This window comes from Colias croceus, chromosome 13 (genome assembly GCF_905220415.1).
Source record: "Colias croceus chromosome 13, ilColCroc2.1".
Lineage (NCBI taxonomy): Eukaryota > Metazoa > Arthropoda > Insecta > Lepidoptera > Pieridae > Colias > Colias croceus.
In genome coordinates, this window is record NC_059549.1 from 6,002,311 (window position 1) to 6,015,591 (window position 13,281).

The following is a 13,281-nucleotide window of genomic DNA, read 5'->3' on the forward strand; positions in this document are numbered from 1 at the left end:
CGATAGAGCCGGCTGCACGCACGAAAAAACATGACTCATGCGGCGTTGCCTCGCTCTGAGGCGTTCCGTGTAAGGCTTGAAGTGTAAGCGAGAGCGCGGAACGAGCGACAAAGAAGCTTAAGACGTTATCACGTTCAACTATCGTCAGTAAACCGACTTTACAAACAACCATTTTTTTTATTGCATTTTTACCACATTTAACAGAACGGGATGTGTAACCTGCATTATACTAAACTGTGTATACACTATCCACGGAAATAAATTAGTAGGGATAAATAGAATAGTTTGTGATTGGTCAGTGATAACCGTCAACCCATACTAATATTATAAATGCGAAAGTAACTCTGTCTGTCTGTCTGTTACTCAATTCACGCCTTAACTACTGAACCAATTTGCATGAAATTTGGTAAAGAGACATTTTGATACCCGAGAAAGGACATAGGCTATTTTTTACCCCGGGAAATAGGATAGGTTTTATCGCGGAAATCCCACGGGAACGGGAACTTTGCGGGTTTTTCAGTGACTGCGCGGGCGAAGCTGCGGGTGAAAAGCTAGTTTCCGATATTTAACAGAACATGATGTGTGAACTGCCTGATACTATAGTTTATCCTCGGTTAGTAGGGATAAATAGAACAGTTTGTGATATGTCAGCGATAACCATCAATGCAGTGTATTGACATTTATTGTTAATATAACTTCTAACCTGATTTTACGTCTAAATTAAATAGACAAATTTAGTCGTGAAAAGAAAGCTATCACGGAATGGTCTCGCAGTTTGAACTTGAGCATTAAGAATAATTCACCCTCACTGACTTTTCTGTCTTTGTCAGAAATATACTAGATAGGACTAGTTTTCCGCCCGCGGCTTCGCCCGCGTTTTCAAACAAAAACCTATTTTATGTGTTAATCCAAGTCTATATGTGTGCTTAATTTCATTATAATCGGTTCAGTAGTATTTGCGTGAAAGAGTAACAAACACACACACACATCCTCACAAACTTTCGCATTTATAATATTAGTAGGATAACATGTACTTGTCTCCGTGGATAGAATACTATATGCTTCATAACAACACATAGCAGATCTAATATTACCTATTAGCGGGTTGAACATACAGCCTGGGCGCGGTGGGCGCGGCGGGCGGCGCGGCGGGCGAGCGGGCGCGCGCGCGGCCCGCCGGCCCGCCGCCCCACTGCGTGTGCGCACGCACCGACACCTCCACCGCACTGTACGGTTCGATACGACGAGACCGCACGGTTATATACGGCACCTCCACTGTTTTCTGGAAATATACATTTTTTTTTTGTCAGAGCAAGCAAAGAAGCAGGTGGGCTACCTGATGTTAAGTGGTCACCATCGCCCATAAACACTTGTAACACAAGGAGTGTTACAGGTGCTTTGCCGGCCTTTTATGGAAAAATGTCGTAGTTGTTCGCAAACACCGCAGGTGGCAGATCGTTCCACAGTTTCACCGTACGCGGAAGGAAGTTGCGGGTGAAGCGGACAGTGATGGAGCGCCAACCATCCAGATGGTGCGGATGGAACTGGTTTTTACGGCGTGTGGTCCGGTGGTGGAACTGTGCGGCTGGTAAAAGGTGGAACAATTCCTCAGAGCACTCCCCATATATACAATTTAATTAAATTAATTTAATTTTAACGCTATTGTATAAATGTAGAGTGAACAAAAATAAAACGGTCATTGGTGAATTTAAGTTAATGTAATCCCCAAATTGCTGATTACAGGGCGGGATGCGCAGGCGGCGTACCGGACGTGTGACGCGATCTGGGTTTCTTCACATTTTGGAACGAAATATAAACATCGCGATAGGAGAGCACATTTCTTTCCAACATCACCCATTCACACTCCATTACACATTCTACATTTCCATATAAACCGTATAAATTAAATTTTAATTTCTGCATAACACCAGGTTATAACAATTAATTATGATCAAACCGCCTTACCTCAATCTTGTACTGTCCCGGGAACTGCAAGCTAACATCATAGTACACGCGGCTATTATTCACATTAACCCTGGTGGCGGGTGCCCAAGTCACATTGAATTTATCCCATTCTCCTTCCACGGCGATTGACGATGAATTTATTGTCTCTGGTATCGCAATTATTGATTCTACAAACAATAAAAACGTATATAAATATAATGAAAATGTAATGACGCATTATTAAATAAAAATAAGCTGTGTTTGGCACGTTCACAAAATATCTTATAAACATCACGCTTTCATCATCTATTCGCTCTGAAATATTAAAAAATTAATGTAGGCACATTGTCCCGTACCAGATAGATGACTAGCTTTCTAGAAATCCTAAAAGGTCATATTTCTTCACTTACCACTCCCATCATGCAGCGTCGGATCCCGCACAGCAATAACATGCACTCTAGGTATAAGCTCCGCAGTATATTTCCCTGCAAGATCAGATACAACGGCCCGAGCAGCGTCCTGCACCCACACCAGTCTGCCACTAAAGTAGCATAGCGGGCCCAGTGTGGCCGTACCAGATAAACGGCTTACTAGCGTTCCGGAAATCTGCGAAGTAAATGAAAAGTTAGTGTACAGATATCCTAGAAAATCTCATTTAAATAATTGACAAGATAGCGGTGCAAGAAAAAAAAAAAACCTTGTAACTGCACTGTACGTGAAACGTACTCGTATTTCCCAATATTTTATCAGTATAAAGTCAAAAAGTTTAACAAATTTTCCCAAATAAATATCTGATTATCTTTATTTCTCAAAACTTACTTCATAAACGCCAGGAGCAATTCTGTCAGCTGTTAATGCTCTATGCAGTTCGGAACCATCATAGCTTCTTACGAGCCAGTAGAGCCATTTGTTTTCTAAGTCTGCTGTGAGACCCATCACTAAAAAGAACACAATATATTTTTAGTATTGGTGTACCTATGACGTGTTACAATAAATAAGTTAAACGCATCATTAGAGCATTCAAATTATTATAAATATGTTTTTAATTCAAACCTTGCTTTCCGCTAAATAATTGAGCAGGATAGTATATAAGTTTATTTTCGCCATTAAGTCTCGCAGCCTCCACAGCATGTCCTGTATTCCAATATATGTAGGCTCCCAAAGAATCGATTGTGAGCTCTTTAGCCACAGTGACTATGGGTACTGGCTCTCTATTACTACCGTCGAAGTTACCACGTGTTATCTAAAAAAAAAATTATTTTTAGCCGGATATTAGTGATGTTTGAAGCTCTAAGAGGTAAACTTGTACGTGATCATGAACTAGGTTCGGTTTAAATTGTGAATATTCCGGTGAAATTTAACTCACAATATTTTTTTATAGATTTAGATATTTATTATTTTCACTTACCAGCTGTTGTTTCGGATTAGACCAATATATCTTCTTGCCGACCCAGTCTACAGCCAAACTTCCAACGTTTTCCATATTGGGCATAAAGTCTCTCTTGCGTGTCGTTGTGTTATACCACATAACAGTGGATGCATTTGTAACTAAATATAGTTTATCTCGATACCAGGATATATCTATGATCTTGAGATTTTCGAGATCGCGTCTGTAAGGGAAAAACAAACGTATGAAAAATGGTACCTCTTTATTTAAATATGTAAGGCGAAATAATTTTGGCTTTACATACCGATGAATTAAAGTTTGTAAATTGTCTCCAGTTAAATCTGTCTGTAAAAGTCCATCCGGACCTGACCACAACAAAGTGCTTTGTAAAGTCGTTGGTGAAGATTTCAAAGTCTTTCCTACAAATTCTGAAGACCAAGGACCTAAAGAGCAACGCATTCAGTTGGTACCAGAGAAAATAGAAATATGAACTAAAAAATATATATTAAAACGCGATCAAAAATTAAGCTCATTACCTGAACCAGATTGCGTCACAGCAGCAACTCTGACCACATATTCAGTATCCTGTTCAATATTTTCAACAATACGCGTAGATTCCTTTATATCTTTTCTGAAAATATTTTAAAATGTCGTAGTCCACAATTCTGCACCTATCACTTTTATATATTTTTAAATTACATATTCTGATTCTATCTTTAATTGCAATAGATTTAATAAGAATCTAACTGATTAAACTTATGTTTCAACAAAACTAACAATATAATTTCAAATTACATACATATCAATAGTGTTCCCCGTGCCCACATGCGTCAACTGCAAGTGGAATGTCCACTGCTGCCAAGCCCCACTCCCCTGATGGCCCAACAAGTGTGGCGGAGACCAGGACACCTTCGCTCTATTGATTCCCATCACACTCTGAACTCCCAACGGCGGATTAACCGGCACAGGTATCGGTTGACAACTTCGTAAAGCAACAAGCACTTGTCTCGTCGCTATAGTCTTAGTATTGTAAGCTACAGGGTATTCGTTGTGGAAGTAACTATCGCTTTTCGCGTGATACTCCTCCGTGAGCATTTCTTTGCCGTTCGTCCAATAGAAAAGGCCATTGGCGTACGCGATTGAACGCGGTGAGAAGAACATTGGCGTTTGCGTGTTGCTACGGAAGTCGGTTACTTCGCGCCTAGAATAAAGTCCAATTATTTAGGTGTCTCAGTTTAAGTTAGTGTTTATCTCATAGCAAGAGAGTATTATAGGCCATAGGGTGTTCTTCACACTACAAGAATAACTAAATATACATACTATATGGGTCATAAGAAAATGTAACATCTTATCCATTAAACATTATTTAATACTTACCCATCTAAAGAAACTGCCAGCACAGTATTTCGTCGCAAATGAGCGACCAGTAATCTAAAATCAGCGTGGTCCACAGTAAAAGCTCCCAAATGTGCGTCTCGCACTATGAGTTCTGGTGACGCCTCGTATCGCACACCGTTTAAAATATTTGCCAAATCGATTCTATATAGACCACCTCGCTCCATACCACGCAATGCCCAGAACAGATATCTGTAAAAAATAAATTTGTAAAATTACAAAGTTAAACAAACAAATGAATTCATTGTGACTACAATCAGTTTCAAAATCGAAAATCATGAGCAGAAAACATTACTATTATGAAGAATACTTACCCATTATAAGCGTCAACTTCAAAATGTATCGGGCGCGAATGGAATCCAGCCAATGTGAACATTTTATTTTTTCCATCGAAATCACAACGCGATATTTCCCAAGTCGGATACGTACTCGCGTTATTTAAGCTTCCTTCATTTTTGTGGTGAACTTCACCAAGAATATACAAATGCTTGTTCAACCAGTCTACAGAAAGATCTAGAGGTTTGTAAGATATGGTATCTGGTGTCAAAATTGCTTCTGGAACGTTCTTTTTCGATAGAGAACTTCTATAAACATATCCGTTGGACACAGATATGAATAGAGAATTACTTGAGATGTCAACACCCACTCCTAGAAACGAACAAAAGGTGTTAAATTGGTCATGCTTTTTTATTAGTTCATGATAGAGATGTTTTTATAAGAGCCATAATAAATTGTTACCTGTAATATTATGATCTGTGCTATATAATTCTATGGGGTCTGAAAGCATGTCATTAGCAGAAGCAGCGAGTATATTGTGCTCTCCTCCCAAAATAAGAACCGGTTGTTGCGTAGGTATTGCTGAATACAAAAAAAAAAATTAAAGATTTTTGATCGACTTTATAGGTTTCAACTAAAATCGCATATAATTGGCCGAAAAATATTTATATTTTTTTAATAATTAAATACAGTGATTTTATTTTGGGTGTACTCACAAGTAGGTAGGGGTGGGGTAGATATTCGCACATAGGCTCTCGGGCCTTCCCCAACTGCGTTACGCATCGCCACAGAAACTTCATACTCCCGCGCTGGTGCTAAATTTTGAAACATGTAAAACAATGTTTTGTTTGACGCCGGCATGTCCTGTAAACATAATTTACCAATTAATTAAAATATATGATTCTACAAAGGTTTTTAAAGTGGATGAATATGAAGAATAACTAAATCATGAATTAAAGACATGTTTAATAAACAATGTTTATATCATATTAAATCAATTAATAGCTTCATGTGTCATTAAATAATCTGAAAACATTTATTCATTATAACAACACATAACATCGCGAACCTCTAGAACATCCGTATTCGGTTGCGTATCAGCCAGCCGCAGTACATATGATATCAAAGGGCCATTAGGAAAGGGTCCCGGCTCCCAGGATATCGCAACCCGGCTAGGATCCGGAGCCGCGGCTCTAAGTGCAGTGGGAGCAGAACTCGGCTTGCCACTCTCTAGCGTTGAGATCACTACGGACGGCGCTGAGTATACCGGCTCGCCGGCACTGCTGCGACCGGAGAGGAATATTGCTACGCGAAACTGAAATAAACGAATCGAATTTCGGTCGAATTTTTAAAGTATAATGGAACTGTTAGTTCAGGATACATCGCCCATTTTTGCAAGTGACTACTATCAAGCTAATTTTCCGTTTGTAGGTTTATTTTGATGAGACGCCCAATAATTTCGTGTACGAAAGTCTCGATTGTGGTAGCTAACAGAGATAACAAGAATAAAAATTTTTGATTTGATGGTTCTCAAATATTTATTACCAACTGAATGAATTTTTTTTTGTTCAATCTCAAGATAATTACCTAAATTATTCGAAAAAATATTTGTCCTACAAAATCTATGGTTTGTTCAAAGAGTCCCCCTTTCCAAAGTGTATCGATAACGAGGTCATCATAAATGATTACTAACAAGCTGATTTTTTTGTTTTCACTTAGTTAATGTTTATATATTTCAACAGACATATTGTCCTACAAATTGCGTAATAAATATTTGAGAACTATCAAATCAAAAAATTTTATCCTTGTTATCTCTGTTAGCTTCCACAATCGAGAGTTTCGTACACGAAATTATTCGGTGTCTCATCAAAATAAAGCTACAAACGGAAAATCAGCTTGATAGTTGTCACTTGCAAAAATGGGCGATGTATCCTGAACTATGTAATATTATAATGTAATTTTGTGTGGTATTTGTCTGTAGGATTATTTGTAAGAAATTGTTATACGTATCATATCTCTATGATAGCGCTTTATGATATTTTTCGTTTCAATTAATAAAATAATATAAAGATCATTTCGATGGGATTTGCATTGCATTTTTGGAATGGAAAAAAGAGCAACAATAAATTAGTTTGAAACAGTATAGTGTAGAATTGAAATATTTACCCGATATTTCGTATATGGTCGTAAATTCTCAACATTAATGATGGATTTATCGGAGCGACTAGAATTAGAGTAGTATTGCCAACTGCCAGGAAGTTCTTCGTATCGCCACTGTACAAGGTAGCTCAGGTTCCCAAGATTCGGGGCCTCCCAAACTAGAGAAAGTGATGTCGCTGTTAAACTATCAGCGACTAGAGCTGGTGCAGGAGGTGTGCCTATAAGATCTGTGGAATACACATAGTATGGTTAATTGGTGATATAATGTACTACATAATACTTTACTTCAAAATCAGTTTAATATATTTGGTACATACCTCGTATCATTTGAAAATACGTATTGAGAGCTTCATTGCATCCCATAACACAATATAGCTCTCTGGATAGAGCCATTTCCGAGGTGACATTCTGCAAAATAACCAGTTCATAAATAAATATTCCAAAGAAAAAATAAATAATAATAAAAGCTCAGAAAAATTAAATACTCACACAAGCCGTTTGGCAAGATATTTCTAATCCTTCCAACCAAAGACCGCATCCTATTCTGCACTGTAATAATAAAGTAAAGGATACTGTTAATAATTATGTCTATCAAGCGTGAAATAACTGGTTCGAAACAGATACGGTTTAAAGAGCGTATAACAGCTAATGAAAAGGGTAAACTCCATATAATAACATTAAAAATGTTACGTCGAGATGTTTTATAGAATTGAGATGTGACGCCGTTACATGACCATTAAAATATTTACACTTTTAAATTAACCATAACAAAATTATACAATTTTCAATTAGTGATGACATGATAGACAATGACATGACCGTGTTTACCGTAACAAAATTAACATTAATTTAACTACAAAATGTACGGGCGCTAATACAATTACACCACCCATAGTTTTTTGTAATAGAAATTTTGTCATCTAATGCTATTGTCTAATTGTACTTTTAACGTTTCTGCGCTTTGTAACTTCAAAAATAGGTCGTCAATGCTTTGTTTTGAAAACGAAGTGGAATGGATTTCGCGTTTGTTTACACCATATGCACACATGTTCTTCAATACCTATACAATTCGTCCAAACGTTCACAGCCGCATCTACTCGAATCTCAAGTGGCTGAACGTGGAATGTCATTACCACTGTCTGTAAATTTTTTAACGTATCCTAAAGGCTAAAATAAACTGTTTAAGGCTCGTGAGAAGCCGTATACACGCTTGTAACGGACTTTCACGGTTGAAAAACGACCTTTACGGGTGGTGATTTAGATAACGCAGGTGTCTTGACATCACACGAACCACCCTCTTGTGTTTGGAAATATTCTCAAGAAATGGAAACGCATAGATTATGGTGTTGGTTATATTTAAGTACCTAGTGTAAAAATTAGGGAATAATAAATAACTATGAAGGCAAACATTAGCCAATTAAGAGCTCCTATGACGTCCAATCTAAATGTGTACATCCATAATTTTATTAGGATCACAGTGGGCGTCCTCTATTCTATTAATGAAGTTATCAGCTCATGTCATCACATAATTTGTTGAAAATGTCATAACATACGGTTTTTTTTCATACATACATACATATTATATTGCGTAAAACTGCTATTGTACTTCAATATTTAATGTGAAGCAAATAATTTTAGTTACTTTGTAATACGGCATAATAATAACTCCCAACTCATATAAATTTTCATATAGTTATCGCAAAACAAACTAACAGTGTTACATTTTAGCACTGAATTTTAGTTTTAAAAACGTCATTAGGTACCACGTCCTTCGTCAAGGCTTATTCATAATCCACCATGCAACAATTATGACGCGATCCAATTACCGAATGAGTTGTCAACTATCAGTGCATTTTGTTTCGGGCGCAATTCCCCGGGTCGAGACCTCGAGCGCACATTCATCAGTGATCTGGGGCACCTGATTCATCACCACGCGGGATGAGCCGGCAATTAGTGTGCGAACATTGTTGTACCATTTATACACAATTTTAACAATTCGCGTTTAACGTCTAGCTTTTCTATTGACGAACTAGATTTTTTACGCATATTCTGTCAAAATTTTAATCTATAGTAGCCACACAGTCTGTGAGATTTACCTACAGTTGTTTTATCTAAACAGAATACCTTTCAGTACGGTGTCCCTTCGTCCAGCATACTCACCATGGAATCCTGATATTTCATGAATGTCAAAAAACTGTTCTGAAATAGTGCTAAATAGTGCCCAAAGGAAAAAAATAGTGCTCTTGTACTTGCGAAGTTATAGCCATAGTTCGATGAGTATGCTGGACGAAGGTTTCGCCCAGCATACTCACCTCCGTCCGGAGAATCTGTATACGCTTCAAACATAATTCATACTTCAAAAAATAGTTCCCAAATAGTGCCAAACGGTGCCCAAAAAGAAAAAACAGTGCTCGAATAACTTCGGAGTTATAGGCTTCGTTCAGTGAGTATGCTGGGCGTAGGTTCTACGCCCAGCATACTCACCTCAGTGCGCGAATATCGAACGAGCTATAGGTATAATTTACGTCTCAAAAAATTGTGCTTGAAATAGTGCCCAATATCAGTCCAATTTTTGCTTGACTTTTGACTTAGAAAACCATTAAATTTTAATGTAAACTTCTACATACTAACGTAAAATGGGGTACAGTCGTCGACACATGTTTTTGGACAAAAATATTAAACTTTCTAATTGTAGACTTCATGTTATTGGAAATAATTATGGTATTTTCTCACATGTCAAAAACTTTCGATTAAATGCATTATTATATATTTTATAAATAATAATAAATGAATGAAACTTTAAGCGTAAATGACTATTATTATATATGACTATCTATTACTTCATTGCATTGTGTGTTTGTCTGAATAAAAACAGTCATTTGCAGCCAATAAAATTAAAATCTTGAAAAATTGTAAAAAGGAAATTATACAGTTTCTTTTTGTATATATGTTGCAGGCAAAACTTATAACCAGTCAAAACTAGTACTGTGACATAGTTATACAAATTTTTAAAACTCTTTCCAATAGTTTCATCAATGAAAGGTTTAGCAATAAAAAACATTTTTAATTACTTACGTTATTTATTACTATTTAAAGGGCCAAAGTAATCAGAATTCTAGTTAACTAGTTCACAGCTTTTGTTAACATTCATAATATAATCAATGTAAATAGAAAAAATTGTAGTTTTAATATTGTATATAATATACATATAAACCCTTATCACCCTTATCACCTTCAAAATACAGATCAGTCTTGTCTAATAATCGTAAGATGTTAGGGCAGCGCCATCTAGTATTTAAACATAAACATATTCATTTGCGTCGCGGGCGCCGCGCGTCGTAAGCCCCATACCTATTAACCGTACGTGCATCCATTACTGCCACACTATATTGAACTTTATCACATGAGGAATACAGGTCAATTCCGTAAACGTTGTGGTACCGTCCTTGATCCGGAAAATGATTATTTTGAATAATTTTGTCAGTTGTAATGCAAGCACTAACAGCAACTTTATTTTTCATGCATGATTTACTTCATTTGATATCTTAATCCTTCAAGCGTCGTGATCTAGACAAAATATATAACATCATTGTTCCTAGCTACCGGGGTCCCATGCGACGCGCGAAGGCTTAATATATTATTATAAAGTATTATTAAAATAATGTGTAATTAATAATATTGCGATTCTAAAGTAAATACTCCCTTACATAGACAATTAATAATTTACACAAGACAAAAATTGTTAGAAAGAAAGTTAATAATATTGTATTCGACTGTACTCAATGTAATGTATGTAGAAGTTTACAATCAAATTTAATGGTTTTCTAGGTCAAAAGTCAAGCAAAAATTGGACTGATATTGGGCACTATTTCAAGCACAATTTTTTGAGACGTAAATTGTACCTATAGCTCGTTCGATATTCGCGCACTGAGGTGAGTATGCTGGGCGTAGAACCTACGCCCAGCATACTCACTGAACGAAGCCTGTAACTCCGAAGTTATTCGAGCACTGTTTTTTCTTTTTGGGCACCGTTTGGCACTATTTGGGAACTATTTTTTGAAGTATGAATTATGTTTGAAGCGTATACAGATTCTCCGGACGGAGGTGAGTATGCTGGGCGAAACCTTCGTCCAGCATACTCATCGAACTATGGCTATAACTTCGCAAGTACAAGAGCACTATTTTTTTCCTTTGGGCACTATTTAGCACTATTTCAGAACAGTTTTTTGACATTCATGAAATATCAGGATTCCATGGTGAGTATGCTGGACGAAGGGACACTCAGTACGGCAATAAATTAACATTGCAAATCCTTGGTTGTAACAATTAATTAATCATTTCTAAACGAATCATTGAAAATCTAAGACAATTCTAAAAAAAAGCCAAAACCGTCAGTGATAATTTACCACTAACATGGTCCTTCCGTCATTGATACAACTTGTCACAACACCACGCCTAACAAACCCTCCAAACATTTATTGATGCGAACGGATGAACTCCATTCATATAACGGAATATTAAAATATCTGTCAAATCCAATTCAACATAAATAATAGCCGTGTTTACAAGGACAGTAAGCATTAAACAGAAGGTTAGCATTTGAATTTACGAAAACATTTCCTAAATTAGTGCTAATATAGGAGTTAAAACATATCCCCAATATTTGCAACAAGTTTATCTCAACGTTACAATTAAAAAAAAAATACCTTAAAACAAATTTTAGAATAACTTAAAATATACGATTAGTGAAGACCATAAAACATATAAGTACATTATCGTCTAATTAAGCAGCATCCTGTCTCGTGCCCTAATAATAACAAAACAATAGTTGCTCCCTTTGGAGTCATTAAAATTGTCGTTGTAGTTAATTGTTGGAACGATTTCGGAAACCAGCTCGGAAGTCCAATTGGGAGCGCGCCGGATGCAGGGCGATGTGAAAGCACTCTACCATGCTTTGGTATGCTTAATCATAAGGTATGATTGAGGTTTCAGTTACTATATCCTGTCAACTCGATAAGAGACTGCATATATCCGTTAAAACAGAACGATATAGTTATTCAAAGAGCATACTTCTAAGCTTGTAAAATGATCATCGAGCTTCCATTGCATTATACGAGAGGTCCCTTTCATAGATATTCCTATACTAGCAGAGATTAAGCTTATTAATTTTAAGGTTCCATAGTTCACTACAGAGCTATGCTAAAGTGATATCCACGTTGCGCGAAGTGTTGCTGATACATTATCATAACTGATTTGTAAATAGGCGCCGGAGGGATAAGTAACGATAAATCTGTTTTTCTAACTGTATTCGTTATTGACCCGTGATAAACTTTAAGATACTGTAACCCATATTATATATTTAATTACACGCGTCTATCATCTGTTCGTTCTGTATGGTACGCGTGTAACCAGTCATTAATATTACCAGGAATTTTATTACTAATCGGTTAATCGGTTATTAAATGATGGGCAGCAGTTTAAGCATATGTTAAATGTACAAATGCATCAAGCTTGATTCGATTGGTATTGGTTCAAACAAAAGGCAAGGAATGTAGAGCTTTATTTTTCACTGAGGTATTTTGTTTTTCATCCTCTTTCCAGAATAAATTAACAGAAATTTGCGGTATCACCGTTCTTACTTGTATTAAATTGAGCTTAATGCACAGCCTGTGTAAACGCCTGTAATTCTATACCCGGCGCGGCCTAAGATGATCCCTATGACAGTTCGTCTTAGTGATTGCTTGTATGAAGGATCGTGTCGATACTTTACTATTTTACAGGCAAAGGCGTGGTTTGCATTATTGCAGATTTCAGCCACGTCGGTAAACATGTTTTTACAAATATTATAAAAATGAATTTTTAACGTCTATTATGTAAACGAAACGGTAAGTGAAACGAAAGTTTTTCAAAACATAAAAATGCACCTTATCATTTTCTCGTAATTTTTAACCCGTTTAACACAGTGTATATTATTTTATCATGAAAATGGAATCCCCCATTTAATTTTTATAAAAAACTTATATTATCATAGGTAAGTAAATTAACGCGAACGGTAATTAATTAATTAATTATGCTGCGATCTTCTGTTCCATTCAATAGTGAATGAACTATAGCTTAAG

General features: G+C 36.5%; 1 protein-coding gene across 1 annotated transcript in view; it reads right to left on the reverse strand.

Moving 5' to 3' along the window:
- LOC123697052 (proto-oncogene tyrosine-protein kinase ROS) overlaps positions 1 to 13,281 on the reverse strand; it is a 39,483-nt gene that overhangs the window by 15,542 nt on the left and 10,660 nt on the right. Inside the window, exons 4-20 of the mRNA XM_045643470.1 lie at positions 7,652 to 7,711; positions 7,480 to 7,570; positions 7,169 to 7,389; positions 6,072 to 6,317; positions 5,719 to 5,866; positions 5,465 to 5,584; positions 5,041 to 5,374; positions 4,709 to 4,918; positions 4,131 to 4,532; positions 3,868 to 3,962; positions 3,636 to 3,774; positions 3,353 to 3,554; positions 2,998 to 3,187; positions 2,764 to 2,882; positions 2,355 to 2,550; positions 1,966 to 2,132; positions 1,095 to 1,282 (exon numbers count right to left, since the gene is read on the reverse strand). Of these exons, the coding sequence (XP_045499426.1) occupies positions 1,095 to 1,282; positions 1,966 to 2,132; positions 2,355 to 2,550; positions 2,764 to 2,882; positions 2,998 to 3,187; positions 3,353 to 3,554; positions 3,636 to 3,774; positions 3,868 to 3,962; positions 4,131 to 4,532; positions 4,709 to 4,918; positions 5,041 to 5,374; positions 5,465 to 5,584; positions 5,719 to 5,866; positions 6,072 to 6,317; positions 7,169 to 7,389; positions 7,480 to 7,570; positions 7,652 to 7,711 (3,128 nt within the window). The remainder of the gene's footprint in view (positions 1 to 1,094; positions 1,283 to 1,965; positions 2,133 to 2,354; positions 2,551 to 2,763; positions 2,883 to 2,997; positions 3,188 to 3,352; positions 3,555 to 3,635; positions 3,775 to 3,867; positions 3,963 to 4,130; positions 4,533 to 4,708; positions 4,919 to 5,040; positions 5,375 to 5,464; positions 5,585 to 5,718; positions 5,867 to 6,071; positions 6,318 to 7,168; positions 7,390 to 7,479; positions 7,571 to 7,651; positions 7,712 to 13,281) is intronic.